At 37.2% G+C, this 19,571-nt stretch overlaps 3 protein-coding genes across 6 annotated transcripts; 2 read left to right on the forward strand and 1 right to left on the reverse strand.

Annotated features, from left to right (window-relative positions):
* Positions 1 to 3,850: 3,850 nt before the first annotated feature.
* LOC111779856 (lysine-specific demethylase JMJ30) lies at positions 3,851 to 8,132 on the forward strand. Of its 3 annotated transcripts, none has more exons than XM_087119360.1 (6): positions 3,851 to 4,462; positions 4,664 to 4,873; positions 6,094 to 6,225; positions 6,307 to 6,450; positions 7,557 to 7,615; positions 7,691 to 8,132. In XM_087119360.1, exons 1-6 carry the CDS (start codon positions 3,989 to 3,991, stop codon positions 7,881 to 7,883), a joined length of 1,212 nt encoding a protein of 403 aa, XP_086975486.1. In that variant the 5' UTR covers positions 3,851 to 3,988; the 3' UTR covers positions 7,884 to 8,132. The 3 variants fall into 3 exon arrangements, with proteins under 3 accessions (XP_086975486.1, XP_086975487.1, XP_023515800.2); XM_023660032.2 differs by having other exon boundaries at positions 3,854 to 4,462; positions 7,557 to 7,652; positions 7,747 to 8,132; XM_087119361.1 differs by lacking the exon at positions 7,557 to 7,615 and having other exon boundaries at positions 7,691 to 7,968.
* A 1,028-nt stretch (positions 8,133 to 9,160) lies between these two features.
* LOC111779857 (histone H3.2) lies at positions 9,161 to 9,903 on the forward strand. Its single transcript, XM_023660034.2, has one exon. The coding sequence runs from the start codon at positions 9,286 to 9,288 to the stop codon at positions 9,694 to 9,696; it is 411 nt and encodes a 136-aa protein (XP_023515802.1). The 5' UTR covers positions 9,161 to 9,285; the 3' UTR covers positions 9,697 to 9,903.
* A 4,763-nt stretch (positions 9,904 to 14,666) lies between these two features.
* FBH3 (basic helix-loop-helix (bHLH) DNA-binding superfamily protein) lies at positions 14,667 to 17,937 on the reverse strand. 2 transcript variants are annotated; one of them, XM_087119593.1, is made up of 7 exons: positions 17,737 to 17,937; positions 16,529 to 17,367; positions 16,063 to 16,379; positions 15,803 to 15,970; positions 15,517 to 15,582; positions 15,369 to 15,437; positions 14,667 to 15,278 (listed from the first exon to the last, which is right to left on the reverse strand). In XM_087119593.1, exons 2-7 carry the CDS (start codon positions 17,121 to 17,123, stop codon positions 15,225 to 15,227), a joined length of 1,269 nt encoding a protein of 422 aa, XP_086975719.1. In that variant the 5' UTR covers positions 17,124 to 17,367; positions 17,737 to 17,937; the 3' UTR covers positions 14,667 to 15,224. The 2 variants fall into 2 exon arrangements, with proteins under 2 accessions (XP_086975719.1, XP_023515803.1); XM_023660035.2 differs by having other exon boundaries at positions 15,803 to 15,973; positions 17,737 to 17,935.
* Positions 17,938 to 19,571: the final 1,634 nt, after the last annotated feature.

The following is a 19,571-nucleotide window of genomic DNA, read 5'->3' on the forward strand; positions in this document are numbered from 1 at the left end:
TGTGCTTTCTTTTAACCAATGGCTAAGTTTCTTTGCAATTCTACGCGGTTTAGATTGTATGTTTAGAATCATTCGAGCATCAATCTTGTTTGTAAAGTTATTCAAATCTCAAACAAATGTTCTTGCTTTTAGATTTTGATCAACAAGGTAATTGAATCTTACTTTCTCTTGGAGTGATTCCTTATCAGGATAAGTAGTACTTAAGGTGTAAGATGCAATTACAAAAGTAAAATTAACTTTGACCCAACTGTAATTACAAACAATTCGCGAAAGATCAACTTGATTGTAATGGTTGTGCATAAGAGTGCAACTCTACGTTTATGGTGGTGTGACCTATTGTTAAGAAATAAAAATTGATTAATTAAAAATTTTGATTAATTTTGTATAATTAAAGGCGGTAAAGGAGAAAATTTATTTAATTTAAAATGTTCCAATTAATATTTGATTAGACATATTAATAAGAAAAAATGAAAAATATATTAAATTTGGAGTATTTAAATTAATATTTAACATATTCGATCACAGGTATGTTCGATAGAATCTCCAAGCCTACAACTTCGTCAAAGAATGGAGATAAATTTTCAAGGTACTTTGTATTTATTTAGAGAAATCATCAAGGTTGTTGAAGAAATCGGTCGATTAGAAAACCCGACCACTAGAGTTTCAAGCTAAAGACAAAGTTTCGATCAAACTGAAATCAAAATCGTTTTAATTTTAGGAAATATAGATCATCGACTTGTGAAAATACAAAGGATTCGTCGAAGTTATTTAGAAGGTTTGAAAAACATTTTATAGGATTCAATTATCAAGATAATAATTGCTTCAAAAAAGAAGTAGAAGAGATCCTTGTCAAAAGAACACGACATGTGGGTAATTAGCCACGATGTGACGTTCAAAAGCTTCTAGTGAAGTTCAAAGGGTTCACTTATGCAAACATTAGTTGGAAGAGCCATAGTTGATAAGAACGTTAGTCAATTAAATGGGTGAGAATGATTTTTGTCATACTCGTCTAAAATGTGTTGTTTGCGATTTCACGCCTAAACACGACAAGTGGGTAAGCCACGATTTCTCGCTTGCATCTGATTTCCCGTAATTCTATACCTTTTTCGTCTTCTTTTCCCACTTTTTCATCTCATTTTCCACTTCTTTTCAATCATTTTGCAGCCATCGGCTATTTCTCACCTTCTCTCGAGGATTTAAGGGTTTATGAGCTCCCATTCTTTGGTTAAGCGATTTCTATGACAGTTTTGTTGAGGATTATTGGGATGGAGTCCCACATTAGCTAATTTAGGAAATGATCATGGGTTTATAAGCAATAATTAGTATCTTCATTGGTATGAAGCCTTTTGGGGAAGCCCAAAGCAAGGTCACGAGAGCTTAAGCTCAAAATGGACAATATCATACCATGGTGGAGATCCATGTACCGAAAAGGGAAAACCAGTTAGCGGTGCTTTGAAATTTGGAGCAACTAGAGGATTATCAACTAACCTCCCGTGGTGAGTTATTTAGTTTAACGGACTCACATATGTACCATAGTTTGTTAAATAAAGGTTAACTAGTTGCACATCTAGACTAGTAAAACCTAGAAACATTACCCTTATGTTTAAAGATAAATATGAATGGATGTACAAGATCTCAAGAAATCATTATTGTGTCCGCTTTGTCACTATAAGTCTGAGACCTCGATGCACTTGTTTTGGAGGTGCAAGGAGGTGAAGGACCAATTTGGTGAGTCGAGGGTTGCTTCCTCTTTCACCTTGATGCACTTGTTCTCGTGATTGCTAGTGAAGATTGTTAGTGAAGTCGTGGGTATATTAGTAAGGAAATTGTCTCTATTAATATGAGGCTTTTTGAAATACAAAAAGTAAAAATCATGAGAAAATGACTGCTAAGACGTGCTCGGTCAATGAGTTGGGTTGTGTGGAGTTGAGTTGAGTTTAACTCAATTTTATGTTCGGTCATTTGAAATTTTTACCCTTTATTTATTTACTCCACTCAATAGAGTTCAACGAAACTATATATATATATAGTCATCTATATACAAAATTACAATATGGTATTAATTTTAATTGTAAAATAATTAAAAAAAATTAATATTAAAACCAAATGAAACTAAATTAAAATTGAGGAGGCATAAAATTAAACTCGGTTAGTTCTATAATTGTTTTTTTAAATAATAGGCATTAAATTTTAGCTTCTAAAAATGATATTTTCTGACGTGGACATCTCTCAATCATCCAACACAGACATGTATTTTGACACGTGGCTATTCCAAAATATTTTATAATTTGCTAGATATTTTTGTCTCCTCTGACGTGGAGCTCCCTCAGTTGTCTAATATTGAATACCTGTCATTACCTTTGTTGTGTCTTGTGACTTGCTTTTATACATATACATTGTAACTGCCTAAGCCCACCAGATACCAAATATTGTTCGATTTAATTTTGATATGTTACGTATTATCGTCAGTCTCGTGGTTTTAAAACGAGTTTGGAAATGAGAAGTTTTCACGCCCTTGCCATGAATGTTTAGTTCCCCTCTCGAACTGATGTGAGATCTCACAATCTACCTTTCTTGGGAGTCAACCTCCTCACTAGTACACCCCCATTGTTTGACTCTGATACCATTTGTAACAGCTCAGGATCATTGTTAGCAAATATTGTCCGTTTTGACCCATTACATATCGTCATCAATCTTACGGTTTTAAAACACGTCTATTAGGGAGATGTTTCCACACCCTTATAAAAGAAATGTTTCGTTCCTCTCTCTAACTGATATAAGATCTCATCAACCTTACAGTTATAAAAAAAAAAAAGTTACAACTCGAACAATTAAATTTAGTCTAACATATCAATCCGACCCAACGAATTTTTTTTTCTATCAACCCGACCCAATGAGTTTTCGAATGAGGAGGCGACAACTTGACCTTTTTTCCTCTATCAATGATTGGTTATTATTTTTTTTTTTTCTTTTCAAATGAAAGGGATTTTGATTTTATTTTGTGAATTATGATTGGTTACTTTTAGTTGTGGAAATAGACATTAGATTTTGACTTCTCAATGATATTTTTCTTTGTCTTTTCTCTCTCTTCTACACCTACGTGTACCTCTCTTACTCACCCAACAATTACATACGTGTCATTTCTTGTCATCTTAAATTGACACGTGGAAACCTCAAAACATTTTGATGCACTTACTTGATATTTTCAGATTCTTAATATTTAATATAAATAAATAAATAAGAAAAGAAAAATAAGAGGAGGATATTTTAATTTATGTTTTTATGTTATATCTAACAATATCATATTCATGGGTGGAAACACTCTTTTTATATATATATATAAATAATTTGGATGGTCACCTCCGACGAACCCACGACAATATCTGAAGTCCTACACTTCAGTAAGCTCTCACATCTCACCTGTAACAAAAGAAAACACGAAATGCAGAGAGAAAATGATGGACGATGAACGGTTTTGTCTCGTCAGACATAAATGCTAATGAAACAGAGACCTTCGATCTAGCTTACGAAAAGTGAGCAAACACGCAGAGCATTAACACGACCATTGTTCTGGGAAGATGAAGGTGAACTCAACGAGTTTAGTATGGTTCCAAAATGTGTAATAATAGCGCTGACAAGGAGATGGGTTCAAGAAAAACGATAACGTTGAAAAATCTCACGTTTTTGTTGCAAGAACAGGTAAATCTCTCTTCATTTACTCCTTAGCGTTCAATAAATTAATAATAATAAAAAAAGCTTATTAATTTATTGGGGAGATATTTAGTTGCTTAATAAATAAATAAATAAATAAAAGTGAGTTTTGCGTTACCCCACCGACTAAAATATCTTTAACCGCTAAATATCACACTTCCATAAAAGCCTCTCCGACAGAGTTCAGCTCAGCTCAGCTCAGCTCAGTTCAGTTCAATTCCGTTCTTCTTCTTCTTCTTCGATTCTGCAACAGCGACCCTTTTTCTGTTGATCAACCATGTCTTCATCGGAATCTAAACAAACCCCTTCATCCTACCATTTCGAAACCCCTCTTCTCGACGCCCAACACCCCTCCTTGCTCCACTCAATCTCCGACCAAGGTGGCTACGCCTTCGTCACCATGGCGGCTCTCGCAGCTGCCGGAGACTCATGCGCTGCCGAAACCGCCGCCGATATGGCCTGGGAGCAACTTCACTCTGGCCCCTCATCCTCTGTTCTCCCAATCTGGCGTGATGCCTACTCCATGGCTTGCCTTTACTTGGCGAGGCTCCATTTTGCTGGCGGAGAGTTTAAGGAGGCTCTAAGGGTTTTGGATATGGGTCTGATCATGGGTGGTTCGCGTTTGAGGAGTGATTTGGATTCTGCCATTGCTAAGGTCTCTGCTGAGGCCAGGATTGTTAGGGTTTTGGATGTTGCGGCGGAGGATGGTCTAATGGAGAGCTCGTTGGGTTGTGATGAGTGTAATAAAGAGGTGAGATTCTTTCATCATATAATCCATGTTTCCAATTCAACTCCAAAAGATGTTCTAAGTGTTCACAATGGTATGATATTGTCCACTTTCAGCATAAGCTCGGCTTTCCCAAAAGGCCTCATATCAATGAAGAGAGTACTATTTGATTATAAACCCATAATCATTCATCCCACACTAACAATGGGTTCCTTTGACACATAGGTTGCTTGGGATTTGCCTGTAAAGTCTCTTACTAATAAGATGGTTGTGAAGATGTCTGGTTTATCTCTGGAGGGATTCTTGCGTGAATATTTCCAACCAGGTTTCCCTGTTATTGTTAGTGATGGTATGGCGCATTGGCCTGCTAGGACGAAGTGGAAGAGCTTGGATTACTTACATAGGGTTGCTGGTGATCGGACAATTCCTGTTGAGGTGATTTCTTTATCTGTTTGTTTGTTTATTATCGTTATCCGTATGTTGGATAGTATTGGATTGTGAGATTCTACGTGGATTGGAGAGGAAACGTCTCCTTACCGGATGTGTTTAAAACCTAAACTCGGAAGGGAAAACCCAAAGAGGACAATATTTACTAGCGGTGGGCTTGGCTGTTACAAATAGTATTAGAGCTAGACACTGGGCGGTTTGCTAGCGTGGACGCTGGCCTCCCAAAGGGGTGGATCATGAGATCCCACATTGGTTGGAGAGGAGAACGAAGCATTGCTTATAAGGGTGTGGAAAGCTCTCCCTACCATACACGTTTTAAAATTTGAGGGAAAGTTCGTAGGGGAAAGCCCAAAAAAACAATATATGCTAGCGGTGGGCTTAGGCTGTTACAAATGGTATCAGAGCTAGACATCGGACGGTGTGCTAGCGAGGAAGTTGAGCCCTAAGGGGGTGGATTGTGAGATCCCACATTGGTTGGAGAGGAGAACGATGCATTCCTTATAAGGGTGTGGAAACCTCTCCCTACCAAACATGTTTTAGAACTTTAAGGAGAAACCTGCAAGTGAAAGCCCAAATAGGGCAATATCTACTAGCATTGAACTTGGGCCGTTACAAATGGTATTAGAGCCAAACACCAGGCGCTGTGTCAGTGAGGACACTGGGCCCCCAAGGGGGTGGATTGTGAGATCCCACATAAGTCGGAGAGGAGAACGAAACATTGCTTATAAGGGTGTGGAAACCTCTCACTCTACCATATGCTTTTTAAAACTTCGAGGGGAATCCCGAAAGGAAAAACCCAAAGAGGACAATATCTGCTAGCGGTGGGCTTGAGCTGTTTCAAATGGTATCAGATCCAAACACCGGGCGGTGTGCCAGCGAGGATGCTAAGCTCCCAAGAAAGTGGATTATGAGATCTCATAAGGGTGTGGAAACCTCTCTATCAAACGCGTTTTAAAACCTTGAGAGGAAGCCTATCATTTGATTTGTATCCAAAATTGTGCATTAAGGTTTTTTTTGAGACAATTACACTGAAGTTGGTTGTTACTAGAATCACACATATAGAAGTTCTTTCTTGTTGTTCATCTATGTTTGTCATTGTTTGTTTGTATTGTAGCTTAACTCCTGCTGTCTCCTGCTGACTTGATATTGGAACTCAATAGATTTTCCACCTCTGAACTGAAGACTTGTAAAGCTTTGATGCTTTTCAGGTTGGGAACAACTATTTACGCCCACAATGGAAACAACAGCTCATTACATTTTCCCAATTTCTTGACAGGATTCAGTCCAATGATCCTTCTCATCATATCACATACCTTGCTCACCATCCATTATTTGACCAGGCATGTACCATTTTATACTCTGTATATGTATCCATGCATGTTTGTGCGTGTTATTCAGTACTTTCCTTTCTTCAAAGACAGATAAATGAGCTTAGGGACGACATTTGTGTTCCTGATTATTGTTCTGTCGGTGGTGGGGAGCTAAGGTCTCTTAATGCTTGGTTTGGACCAGCTGGGATAGTTACGCCTTTACACCATGATCCTCATCACAACATGGTAGCTCAGGTTTGTACTTTTTGTGAGATCCCATATCGGTTGGAGAGAAGAATGAAACATTCCTTATAAGGGTGTGGAAACCTCTCTCTACCAGACGCGTTTTACCTTGAGGGGAAGCCTGAATGGGAAAGCCCAAAGAGAATAATATCGGCTAACGGTGAGCTTGGGCTATTACAAATGGTATCAGAGCTAGACACTGGACATTGGGCTTCCAAGGGGGGTGAATTGTGAGGAGAACGAAATATTCCTTATAAGGGTGTAGAAACCTCTCTCTAGTAGACGCGTTTTAAAATCTTGAGGGGAAGCTCAGTAGGGAAAGCCCAAAAATGGCAATATCTGCTAGCTATGGACTCGCGCTGTTACAAATGGTGTCAAAACCAGACACCAGGCGATGTGTCAGCGAGGACGCTGGGCTCCCAAGGAGGGTGAATTGTGAGATCCTACATCGGTTGGAGAGGAGAACGAAACATTCCTTATAAGAGTATGGAAACCTCTCCCTAGCATACGCGTTTTAAAACTAGAAGGGGGAGTCTGAGAGGGAAAGCCTAAAAAGGACAATATCGGCTAGTGGTGGGCTTGGGTTGTTACAAATGGTATCAATACAAAACACCGGGCTATGTGCCAGCGAGGACGTTGGGTCCACAAGGGAGGTGGATTATGAGATCTCATGTCGGTTGGAGAGGAGAACGAAACAATCCTTATAAGGGTGTGGAAACTCTCTCTAGCATACGCATTTTAAAACTTTGAGGGGGAGTCCGAAAGGGAAAGTCCAAAAGGACAACATTTGCTAGCGGTGGGCTTGGGTTGTTACAAATGGTATCAAAGCCAGACTCTGGGCGGTGTGTCAGCGAGGACGCTGGGCCCCCAAAGGAGGTGGATTGTGAGATCCTACATCGATTGGAGAAGAGAACAAAACATTGTTTATAATAGTGTGGAAACTTCTCCCTAACATACGCGTTTTAAAATCTTGAGGGTAGTCCGAAAGGAAAAGCCCAAAGAGGACAATATCTGCTAGCGGTGGGACTGTTACACTTTTAGACCATTTTTCAACCAAGAAATTGTGGTTAGTCGAATACTTTTGATACTAAGCTAATCTCCCATCTCTTCATGCACAGGTTTTAGGCAAAAAGTACATTAGGCTATACGATGCGTCGTTATCCGAAGAACTTTACCCGTATAACACTGGAACTATGCTTTGCAATTCCAGCCAGGTAAACCAATCTGATAAGACAAACGTTTATGTTTTTAGCTTTTACAACGACGAACAGATCGATTCGTGCTCACAGTATAAGTCTTACTTTGAAGGTCGATCTCGACAACATCGACGAGAAAGAGTTTGGAAAGGTGGTGGACTTGGAATTTGTGGACTGCATTCTAGAGGAAGGGGAGATGCTTTATATCCCACCAAAATGGTGGCACTATGGTCGATCCTTAACCACTAGCTTTAGTGTTAGCTTTTGGTGGAACAATTGTGATGAAAATTCAAGTGCTTCCTGATATTAAATTAAAATGCCATTTTGTTCTTCATTGTTAGCCTCTAATCATATGATATTATAGCTTCCATACCCACATAAGATGGTGCCTTTGATACCTAGGACAGGTTTGTAACAATGTCAGTGTAGATAATGTATTGATCAATGTGCTTTTGAAAGCCGTTGTTCTTGATGCAATTGATACCGTTTTGGCCTCAATTAGTTGTGACTGTTCATAATTTTTGGGATGCAGATGGCTATCAATGACCCAAAACGCTAACAAAGTGAGTTTAAATTCATTGTCCTAGCTAGATTAACTCAAAGCCCGGCCTCTCCCTCGTTGATCGGTCGTTTCATCGCTATTGACTTTGTCTATTCGTAGTTGTTCTGTCACATCTCTTTGTTCATCTGTCGTATGTCTGAACCATGTGCCTGTAAACGGTTGCCTTCTCAGTCTCATCTCTGTGGTTAATCAGTATTCAAGGTAGTTGTTGTTGCATCTCGAGCTGAGTCGTTGTAGCTCGCGTTCAAAGCCTCCAATTATTGTGGATTAGGTATGACTGTAAAGAGAAATTAACATATTATTCTTACGTTATTTCTAAGTAATTGCAGCTTTGCAAGTTGAGGTACGTATCTAATATTTTTATATTTATTCATACGCACTCTTTTCTTTTTCAGATAGTACATGTGTCTACTGTTACAACAAAGGATCGACCATAAATGCGACTTTAAAGTTCTCCAAATCCTATCAAATCCTATATTCAACAAAGGGGATTGATCGTAAATTTTGAAAATGTTTAATTGGTCCTTAAACTTTGTATTTAATGGATCTATGTTCAATAAAATTTTTTAATTTTGTCGCCTATTTACGAAAAATTTCTAAAAATTAATTGAACTAATAAATATAAAATTAAAATTTATATCTAATAATCCTAAAACAATATATTTTAAATAAATAAAAGACTTATAAGGTATAAATTGAAAAGGAAAAAAATATTTTAAATGGTAAGTTCCAAATAAAAACTTTAATTTATAATTTAAAATAATAAAAAATTACTAATTATGAACATGATGTGACATCTGAAATCCCGTTGGTTCACAAATATCACGCAGATCGCGATCCGCGTGACACAAAACAACAGCCGTTCATAAGCAGTCAAATTCAACGGTCCAGATTGACTCCAAACCAAAACACTTACCAAAAACTTTCCCGCCTCTTCAAAAACCCCTCCTATAAATACACCAAAACTCCTCGCCTTTCATCATTCAGACTTCTTCAATTCTGAAATCTCTCAAGGTTCATCGAGAAATTCAATCGTGAATCTCTGTTAATCAGGAAAGTTATCAAGAAGATCGAATTCCTTGGAAGAAGATGGCGAGAACAAAGCAAACAGCAAGGAAATCGACGGGAGGAAAGGCGCCTAGGAAGCAGTTGGCGACTAAGGCGGCGAGGAAGTCGGCTCCGGCGACCGGAGGAGTGAAGAAGCCGCACAGATTCAGGCCAGGAACGGTGGCGCTGAGGGAGATCAGGAAGTACCAAAAGAGCACGGAGCTTCTGATCAGGAAGCTTCCGTTTCAGAGGCTAGTGAGGGAGATCGCTCAGGATTTCAAAACCGATCTTCGGTTTCAGAGCAGCGCCGTTGCGGCTCTTCAGGAAGCCGCCGAGGCGTACCTGGTAGGGTTGTTTGAGGATACGAATCTTTGTGCTATTCATGCGAAGAGAGTTACTATTATGCCTAAGGATATTCAACTCGCTAGGAGAATTAGAGGCGAGAGGGCTTAATTTAGGATTTGGTGATTCTCTGATAGGATTCATGTAATTTGTGAAAATTTGGAACGGAATTCAAGCAAATTGAATTTGTGTTCCAGATATCTGTTTCTGATCTGTTGTCTACTAACACTGAATCTTGCGTTCCGTATAGCAGAAGAGAATTAGGGTTCTTATCCTTAAGAAGAAATTAAAGCTGAATCTAAGCTGAAATTCATGCAATTTCATCCCTACATAATGGCTGGTAGTTGTAGAATTGGCTGAAGCTTCTGTGAAACGGATAATTGGTTATAGCAATTCAGCTGCAAATGGATTAAATGTAAGGTTCCATCCTCTTGGCTAATTATTGGTATCTCCATGTTTATGCATCCTCCATAACTGGTTGAAATGGAACAAGGATTAGTCTGTACTATTTTTTGAATAGAGATCTACATAGGTTTATACTATGATTTGATCTCTTTCTGAACACTTTTTTTTTTCATTCTCTTAAAGATTGAATGCTTAAATTGCCTGTGTGTGTGCATTTTTGAACGATTTTCATTCATATATCGAAAGAGGTGATATATGAGAGAGAGATAAATGGGTCTTTGACCATATATTTGGTGCTATTATGAGATACAATTCTAACTCTAAACTTGACACAGTATGCTCTGCTTAATCTAGACAACATATGAGGATTCAGTGTTTAAAACAAGAAATAGATCTATATACATTGGGCTTTGGAAGAGCATACGAAGCAAATCTATGAACCATCACTAACTCATCCAAGTTCTCGAGGCATTTTCTGTTTACTCGACAGTGATGGCTTCTTTTGAGCTTGGAAGATTTGATGTACTTTAACATCTCCATCAAGCTTAATAGATAGCTCACATTTGGCTTCAAATAGTTGCTGAGAAGTTGTTTTGTCCATCTTGGCTTCTAACAAACATGATTGGATCTTTTGTGAAATCATGATCAAGGATGAATTGTTGGATGAAAGTCTCACATCCATTAGTCTAGAGAAGAGAATGATCATGGATTTTGATCAAAGAATACTATTTCTATTGGCATGAGGTGGAGAAGTTTGCAGGAGTAGTTTATTGGAGAAGCTCAAAGTAAAGTTATGAGAGTTTGTTATGAGAGTTTATTGTTCAAAGTAAAGCTATGAGAGTTTATTGTGGAGAGTTGTGTTCATCTAATCGTTAGGACTTAGACAAAAGAAGAGCCACAAATGCAACAAATTACATGGCATGGGTTTTGCTAATGTTCGTGGATACTTAGGTATTGTCTCTGATGAAATGGAGCTTCAATTTGAGTTAGCCAAGTATCTTGTTCTTTTGCACCGGACTTTTTCTCCACCTTCTTTAGAGTTCACAGATTTAGATTGCTTTGACCGATAACAGTGACGACGGGTACCGAAAATGGCTTCTCTCTGGCCGTCAGTAGGCTTGCACTTCCGGCGAGCGTGGTCTGTGAATTGTGATCGGTTGGGATTTGGGACTTTGTGAGCCATTTTCCCGCCACTCGGCATTTTGCTAAACCGCACGAGTGTTAAGTGTTCATAATAGCTGGGATGCTAAATTACTCATTTAATCCCTGAAGTTGTCTCAAAGATCTCGATTTTGAAACGATCTCGTAAATGATTCAAAACTTTTGATTCATTATAAGCTTTTTATAAAAGTTGGGACTCGATCTGAAATCGTATGTGTGAGATCTTGCATCTACATTTGTAGGAGATGAGAACAAAACAAAACATTTATCTACAAAGTCTTGGGCTTCTCTTCTGCAGGAGATGAGAACAAAACAAAACATTTATCTACAAAGTCTTGGGCTTCTCTTAAAGTCTAGAGAGTACAATATCTACTAGTGATGAGTTTGGGATGTTATAGTATGACGAACGATTTGATTTATAATTTTCATCTATCATTCTGTGCCATTTTTGTTTCAAATATAGTTTTGAAATGTTTATAAAAAGTCAACAATGATATAGAAACTTTTGAGAATATGTTATATGTTAGAAGCTTTTGATAACACGTGCCCAATGGCTTTGCACATGTCATATGTCTGTTATGTGGATGTGTTTATAATATGCTATGTCAATGATATGATATGCTTTGAGATATGATACATGTGACATGATATGTTTTATGATATGACACGATATGATACTTTGAAAGCTATGATATAAAATGATATGATATGAGGGAAAATAGGAAGGGGTTGTTTTACACCGGTTAATTAATGGGGAAAATGTTGGGACTTCATACATTATTGTATGTCACATGCATCGGGATATTACCTCCTTGTGATGAGTACGAACGCATACATTATGAAAAAAAAAAACGATCATTATGTTTAACATGATGCTTTGACGGTCACTACTCATTTCGAGTGTCCGACAACAGCACCGGAGAATGCTAGCTCGACTTGAACGGGGTCCAGAAGGTGTATGGACCAACTGGTGGGTTCGTTCATATTCGCACATGAACTGTGCGTAGAATAGTAAATACACATCCAATGACCCAGTTAGGATAGTCACCTAAAGGAATACGACTTTAAAACGATAGGTCCTATTTATGTTGCATGTCTTGCATTTCCTAACCCTAATATAGTAGGGTCACTTGCTATTTCTTAAAATATTCAAGCCACATGTTACTTGTACATTCTAGGTAAAGGCAAAGCATCCCTGCAACGACATCACAAATTTAAAAACCATGACACATGCATAAGACAGTCGCATATAATTTTGTAGACCTTAGGATAACATATGACCTTGTTGTCTTGTTTTTATTTATGCCTATTTTAACTTTTTTTTTTCTCGTTGTATTATTTTAAGACATTTTTCTTAGACACGTAAGTCCATGACATTGTTTTATGAAAACATTTTAAATGAATATTTCCACCCAAGGTATTACGTCATACATGTGGTAGAGACTTTAGGTTAATAGAAAACTAGAGTCGTTACACACTTTTTGATCAATGATTCATCGACCACTAGATCAATAAGACTCTCTTTCAAAAACTTGCTCTTTGATCAATAATTCACCGGCCATTAGATCCAACCACATTATTTTAAACGTAACGGCTCAATTGATTGACACTCTCGAAGGCTTATCTTGCATATAAATTCTAGGGTTCCAAGTCTAGCATTTGGCCCACTCTTAAAAATCTTAAGACAACTTAGGATTTACAACTAAGTAATATTCAATGTTAGGTAACAAAAAAATAATACAAACTCAATCCTTTAAGGAATACTTGAATGTTGATTTTCCAAAAGTGATCAACAACCTTAGTAGAATCACTTTTAAATGTAACTTAACCAAATAGATTTAGCAATTAAATTCACTTCTAATAAAGAAAGTGTAGGTAACTCAAAGTGTGCTTCCTTCAATGAAAACTAAAAAGGGTAAGTCATAAATATGAATTACTAAAGGAATGTTCTACTTCTACAGTCATAAACTGACATTTACAGAAACTTTTTAACCATAACTACATTCCAAACCCTTCAAATCCAAATATATATTTATGTAAACAAAGTTGCCTTCAGAACTCACATCAAAAGGTATCAATCAATCTGTCTCTAGAAACTTAATTGCATGAATCCAGGGATATAATCAACAGGGATATAATCAACAGGGAAACAATACCAAATATATATATATGTATATCTTTAATGAAGAATTGACCGCAAAGGCTCCATGGGAGCGTTGAGTTCCTTTATGGCTCACACCAACTCTCTCTTCTCTCTCTCTCTCCCCCCAATTATGTAATCAATAAAACCTCAAAAGACACTTTCTCGACTGTTCTAAAGGCTCTGATTTAATACTATGGCATTGTCGACTCTCCCTATAAGGCATACATTTCCTTTTCAAAAGTTAATAAAAATGTTTCACACTGTTTCCCTACAAATATGATGGATAGATTTGAATCCGTAGCTCAATAATGGGAAGATTCGGCCACTGTTAGAAAGATCAATGACTGACTACTTGCACTATATTTAAGTTATTCTAATTTGATCGAGTTGTCACTCTATGTTGGATCATGAAAACTTAGTCTATGAGATCCCACATCGGTTGGGGAAGAGATCGAAGCATTTTTTATAAGAGTGTGAAAACCTCTCCTTAATAGACACGTTTTAAAGTCTGGAGGGGATGCTCAAAAGGGAAAGTCTAAAGAAGATAATATCTGTTAGTGGTGGACTTGGACTGTTACAAATGGTATTAGAGTCAAACACCGAGTGATGTGTCAGCGAGGAAGCTGAGCCCAGAAGGGAGGTGGACACCAGGCAATGTGCCAGTGAGGATGCTAGGACTCGGAGGGAGGTGGATTGTGAGATCCCACATCAGTTGGGAAGGAAAACGAAACATTTTTTATAAGGGTATGAAAACCTTTCCCTAGCAAATGTGTTTTAAAACCTTGAGGAAAAATCCAAAAAGAAAAGCCCAAAAAAAAGACAATATCGGTTAGTGATGGGCTTAGGCATTTACGTACTCAAGTTATTACATGTTTGGTCTTCCTCTCTTGGCCTAAAAGCACCACCAAGCTGCTCTAGCTCCTTACCATCTATTCTTCTTCTTCTTCTCAAACTTTCCCCTTAAGTTAACCTCAATAATGCACCAAACCCCAGCCAGGAAGCTAGCCAATCCACCTAACTTTACAAACAAAATCTTAAATGGACATATTTACCAGACGTGTCTAATGGGAAAACGTTTGGGACCCTCCAAAAAAGAAAAAGTTGTAGCTGTGATCACTGATCACACCCACTAAGTTGGCCACAATATCCCCCTTTTCATAAAGTAAAAAGTATATTCTGGCTCTTATAATGCAGGCAATATTCTATAAAAGAAATACTAGACTGAAACCCACTAATCTTATTATAAAGCACTCATCTGAAAGGGAAACAGAGGATGTGGAAACGATAGCATTTTGATACTGATATATTCCACAATTCCGATTCCCTTTCTGAACCAACAGAGTATAGTGAGAGCATAATTAGAGAAAACAAAGAAACAAAGATAAATAATGCACATAGCAGCAACAACAACAATAATGGAATGTAGCACCAAATGGGTAACTTTTCTAATACAAATCAGGCAGTTTATTCCCCACTTCTTCCTAAGCCACTCCTTGGGTCAGCCATTGATGGCCACTTCCCTTCTTAATCCCACTACCCAGATCCAGGGCCAAGTCAATCTCTTATTTTCTTTTTCCTTCTCTTTTTCTCTCTTGAGTGACAACATGCAATAGAAGATATGTATGCTAATCATGCATTGTTATTTAATTTACAGTGGTGGCAAGTACCAGAAGGTCTTTAAGCTCACATGCACGACCAGCTTTCAGCAGTCCTTTGTGTCCGTTTCCAATCGCTGTACCACACTATCTGGTTGTCCTATGCAGTCCCTCCTTCTGCAAACTTTCTTCAAAGAAAATCACGTTGGCCCACTATTTCTTCTTAATTAGTACACAATAAGTAGTTATATCCTCAGAGAAATTCGTGTTCTATCCTAAATTTTCAAATTGGTATCCCTCTGTACGTAAGAATTTCCACGCCAAGTCCTTTTTCATTATTGAAGCTGACTATGTGAGCACTTACATTTCGCACGATTATCTGAAAGCGTCTGGCCAAAAATCAACAGAAGATAAGGAAAAAAATGGTGGTGGAAACTTTATCATACCAATTTGTGAATCAGTCCTGAATTTATTATTACCTGAACCTGTTTCTGAAGGCCTTTTATGTACTCAACTGCCAGATCTAACATGTCTGATGTGTTGGTTTGCTGTGGGGGGAAAGAGAAAGGTGTTTTAATAACTCAACCTTTACCAATTTTTATATGAGTAAAGTGAAAAGAAAATTACCTTGTCCATGTTGGGCACTAGCTCTTGAAGCTTCCTCATTCGTTCACTGATTTTAGTTCGTCTGACCTGAAAGTTATCAATACAGGGAAAGACTTCGTTTAGAATCCTCCGGATTTATCTCATTCTGAGACGCTCAAGAACATGAACATTCCTAAAAGATGTTAAGTTTTAACTTAATGCCTGAAATATTTTTAACAAAACTTGACTGAAAAAAACCAGGGTCATCTAGATCTAGTAGATGGTTTGAGAGATAATATGACTAATTGTTCAATATATGCTGGCTTACTCTCTCCGCAATGCTTCTGGGATGTGTAGCACAGCCACGCTTGGCTCGAAGTTTACAAGGGACAGAATCTGAAAACTGCAAGATCTTTTCAATAGCATTCATTTCTGCTGAAGTATTTGGCAAACTAAGATGATGAGCAAGCATGGGAGGGCGATTTACTGGATCCACCTTCTGATTTTTCCACCAAAACAACAAAGATTAGACAAACTAGAATCAGATATCAAGTAGAACAACCACAATGGACTCTAAATAGCTAATACCTGAGTGTCCGGAATGTTGAAATTTGAGTATGACTTCACATCCTCATCGTTATCAGACATGACAGCAGATTCTTCCCAAGAACCAACCGGGAAGTTTGTACTACCATAATCGTTGGTTTTGCTTTCGGCAAAGCCTTTAGTGTCTTGATTGGTTTTTTCTCTGATACATTTTTTCTCAATTCCAGCCATGGGACTCATCAACCCTGATGAGTGTGATGGTAAGCTCCTCTTCAACCTGCTTGGAGATGGCAAAGAAGCTTCTTCATTAACACTATTACCAGTTCCAAATTTTCCCATGCCTCTCAATGCTGCATAGCCTGCCAGTTTCTAAGAATTTTCAGCACCGTGTGGGGATAATATGGGAAGCTAAACTCTAGTATTATAAACAGATCATAGAAAAACAATATAGATCGTGTTGAGAATAGAGAAGCAAACTTCAAATTTACTTAGGTGAAAGATTACATACCACCATCATTGATCTTTATGTGGTCGAATAGTCCAGCAGGCGAGCTACTTTGCCGAATGAGATTCGAGGTTCTTCCACCATCTGTTCTAATCCGTGGCTTTAGATCAATCCCCATTGAACCAGATCCTTCTGTTCCTGAAATCATACCCTGATTTGGAAGTGGGGGTTTCATTGAACTCTGATAGAAACTCGGTGTTGACGAAGCAGGTGGGTAATTGCCGTTGACATTGCTTGGCAATTGATGGATAGCTTTTGTTTCGTTACGCATATAAGGTGTTTGTTGATTTGCTTCAGTGGCTATAAACACTTCTCCAGCCTGAGCGTTCTTCGGAGACTCGGCCAGGTTCTGAGACGAAACTTCTGGGCTGCCGCCTCCGCCTCCAGCGGTCCCGCTTGTCATAAACCGTGCAAAAATCCTTTCGGTTTCGGGACTGGATGGGCGATTGAAGAACTGATCGCAGAATTCCCTATCCGTCAGTCTTCTGAAATACGAACTCGGCGCAGAACGGTACCGTGTTAAGCCAGAATTCATCTGCGGTTGTTGCTGATACTGTTCATGAAGAATATGGTGATGCTGCTGAAAATCCGCCTCCATCGATCCTCCTCCTTTCTCCAGCTCTGCTTCAACTAAAACAATACGAACCTTTCGAAAACAACTTCTTCTTCTTCTTCAATTACGCCAAATTCGTAGTAATCGCCAACCAAAACAAAACGCCAAAGAAGCACCAATGCAATAAAATTCACTAAGAAATCTGTTTCTTCAAATACAAAATAACTCCATAAACCATCGAATTTCTTCACTAACAACGCGTACAGAAACACAACTTCAATTGAACCGCCTGATTCGAAAACAACAAACAAACAGAACTAGATTAAACTCAAATCCAATCAAGAACACAAGACCGAAGAAAAAAAAAAAAAAAAAAAACTAGCAGGTAGCAGAACACAGCAGAAAATTCCGAGCCTCATTCACGAGCAAATCATTTCAACTCCAACCAAAAGAACTCACTCGCTCCATTCATTAACAGTAAGCAAAACATCAACTATCAAATCAGCCACAACACCACATTGTTCCACGGTACAACACGAATCAAAAAAAATATAAACATCAAATCAACAACGAACAAGGAAGAAAAAAACAAAAAAAACAAAAAAATCACAATTCAGAAAGGAAGAAGAAAAAGGCAAGAACAACAAACGCAACATACCAAAATCTCATCATTTGTCGGTCTAGCAATAAGAAAAAAAAAAAGCTCCACTCCACTCCTCTCCACTCCGCTTCTCCACAGCTACAGCGGCTGCCGGAAAAACACTCAACAGTCACCCGGTACGGCGGCGGGATTACAGAGAGTTTTTTTTAAATAAAAAAAGAAAAAAAAAAAAAAGAGATGAAATGAAATGAAATGAAATGGCGTTTTTTCGTTCTGTTCTGTTCACTGAATTTAAACCAATTGGAAGTGAACAGAGCGTCCAAGAATCTAGGCCCTCAGATTGTGTATGTTTGTGGAGCACTTAAATTACAAAAATACCCTTTCCTTTTAGGGGCATTTACGGGATGTGGGAAAAGAAATGACTGGATTGATTCCACGTCAGCTGGTACGTAAGAACGGGCCACGTGGGGTCCTGTAAGTGGACCACATTTTCAATTCTAAGCAAAGCTGGCTTTGGATATAAAGGTCATATTAAATATTTTTTTTTTTTTACAAATTAAAGTTTAACTTAATTTTTGCTTTTTATAATTAACATAATAAAATAATTTAGGTTTTTTTTTTTTTTTTTTAATATTTATTTACCACTAAAAATTTTAAATATTTATTTTAGTCTCCATATTTAAATATAAAAAATATATTTTCCAAATCCCATAATATTTAGTTTATAAAATATAAAAAATTAAAAATTATGGTAAAAATAGACTAAAATTAAATTTGAATTAAAAATTTTATATATTTTTAATCAATATTGTATAATATCAATAATTAATTTTTAAATATGATTTTAGTTGTTTTCAAAGAATAAATAATTGTCTTTAATTTGGTCATCTTTTATATCATCCTAGCATTAAACTTTTTTTTTTCTTAGTTTCACATTTATTTAGTGTCATCTTATCATACAACATTTAAATTAATTAATTATACAACATTTTTATATTAAGTTCTATTAAGTTCGGCTAGCAGTGAACTTGGGCTGTTACATATTCTAACTCTTAGTTATGATCAGTTTTTAATCTTCTTGCTCCAATTTCTCTAACAGTTGAATCTCCTCCATAAATTGTTCCTCGTTATGACTCCAATACATGTCCAAGGCTTGAGAGGACCTCTCGAAGAAATTTCCAAGGGTTACAAACCATTCTTTAGAGAACCGAGCCACTTCATGAAGTTATGTTTCCAACTTCCTATTTGGTCAAGTCCTAAAAATGACAGGCTTATGAAAACGACTACAAAAACACGCTCAAGCATGCAAATCAAAGGACAAACCCTCACAAGCAAATGTTCATAACTCACTCAGGATTAGATTAAGTTGCATACGATAATCTTCTGAAATATTGATCTTCTCAATTAACAAATTACAAACTTGATCAAATCATTTGTAACAATTACAAACTTGATCGTACCAATAGTGTTACCAATATAAGAAACTGAATCTTATCTGTATGCTATATACCCGTTAGGTCAAAATATACTAAATCAAATAAATAATATTATAGAAAAAAAAAATCTTAATGTTATCTCAAAATAAGCGTTGAAAATATGATTAATTAATTAATTAATGACTTTTAAGTAGATAAGTATCATAAAATAATTGGTTAATATGTGATTAATTTCATAATCATTAATAAATAAATAGATGTTCACTCATAATATAGTATTTTAATATCATGGAATTAAAAAATATTATTTTGGATCATACCTTTAATATATATTTCTAAAAAAAAAAGTTGAAAAAAAAAATGAGATAGTGGAGTGATCTTTCAACTTTTTTTTTTTTTTTTCGAATCCCTTTTTGTACGACTTTCGAGTCTCGGTTTTCCTTAGAACGATTCTAT

Source organism: Cucurbita pepo, chromosome 18 (assembly GCF_057944985.1).
Source record: "Cucurbita pepo subsp. pepo isolate OVF chromosome 18, ASM5794498v1, whole genome shotgun sequence".
In the NCBI taxonomy this organism is placed as follows: domain Eukaryota; kingdom Viridiplantae; phylum Streptophyta; class Magnoliopsida; order Cucurbitales; family Cucurbitaceae; genus Cucurbita; species Cucurbita pepo.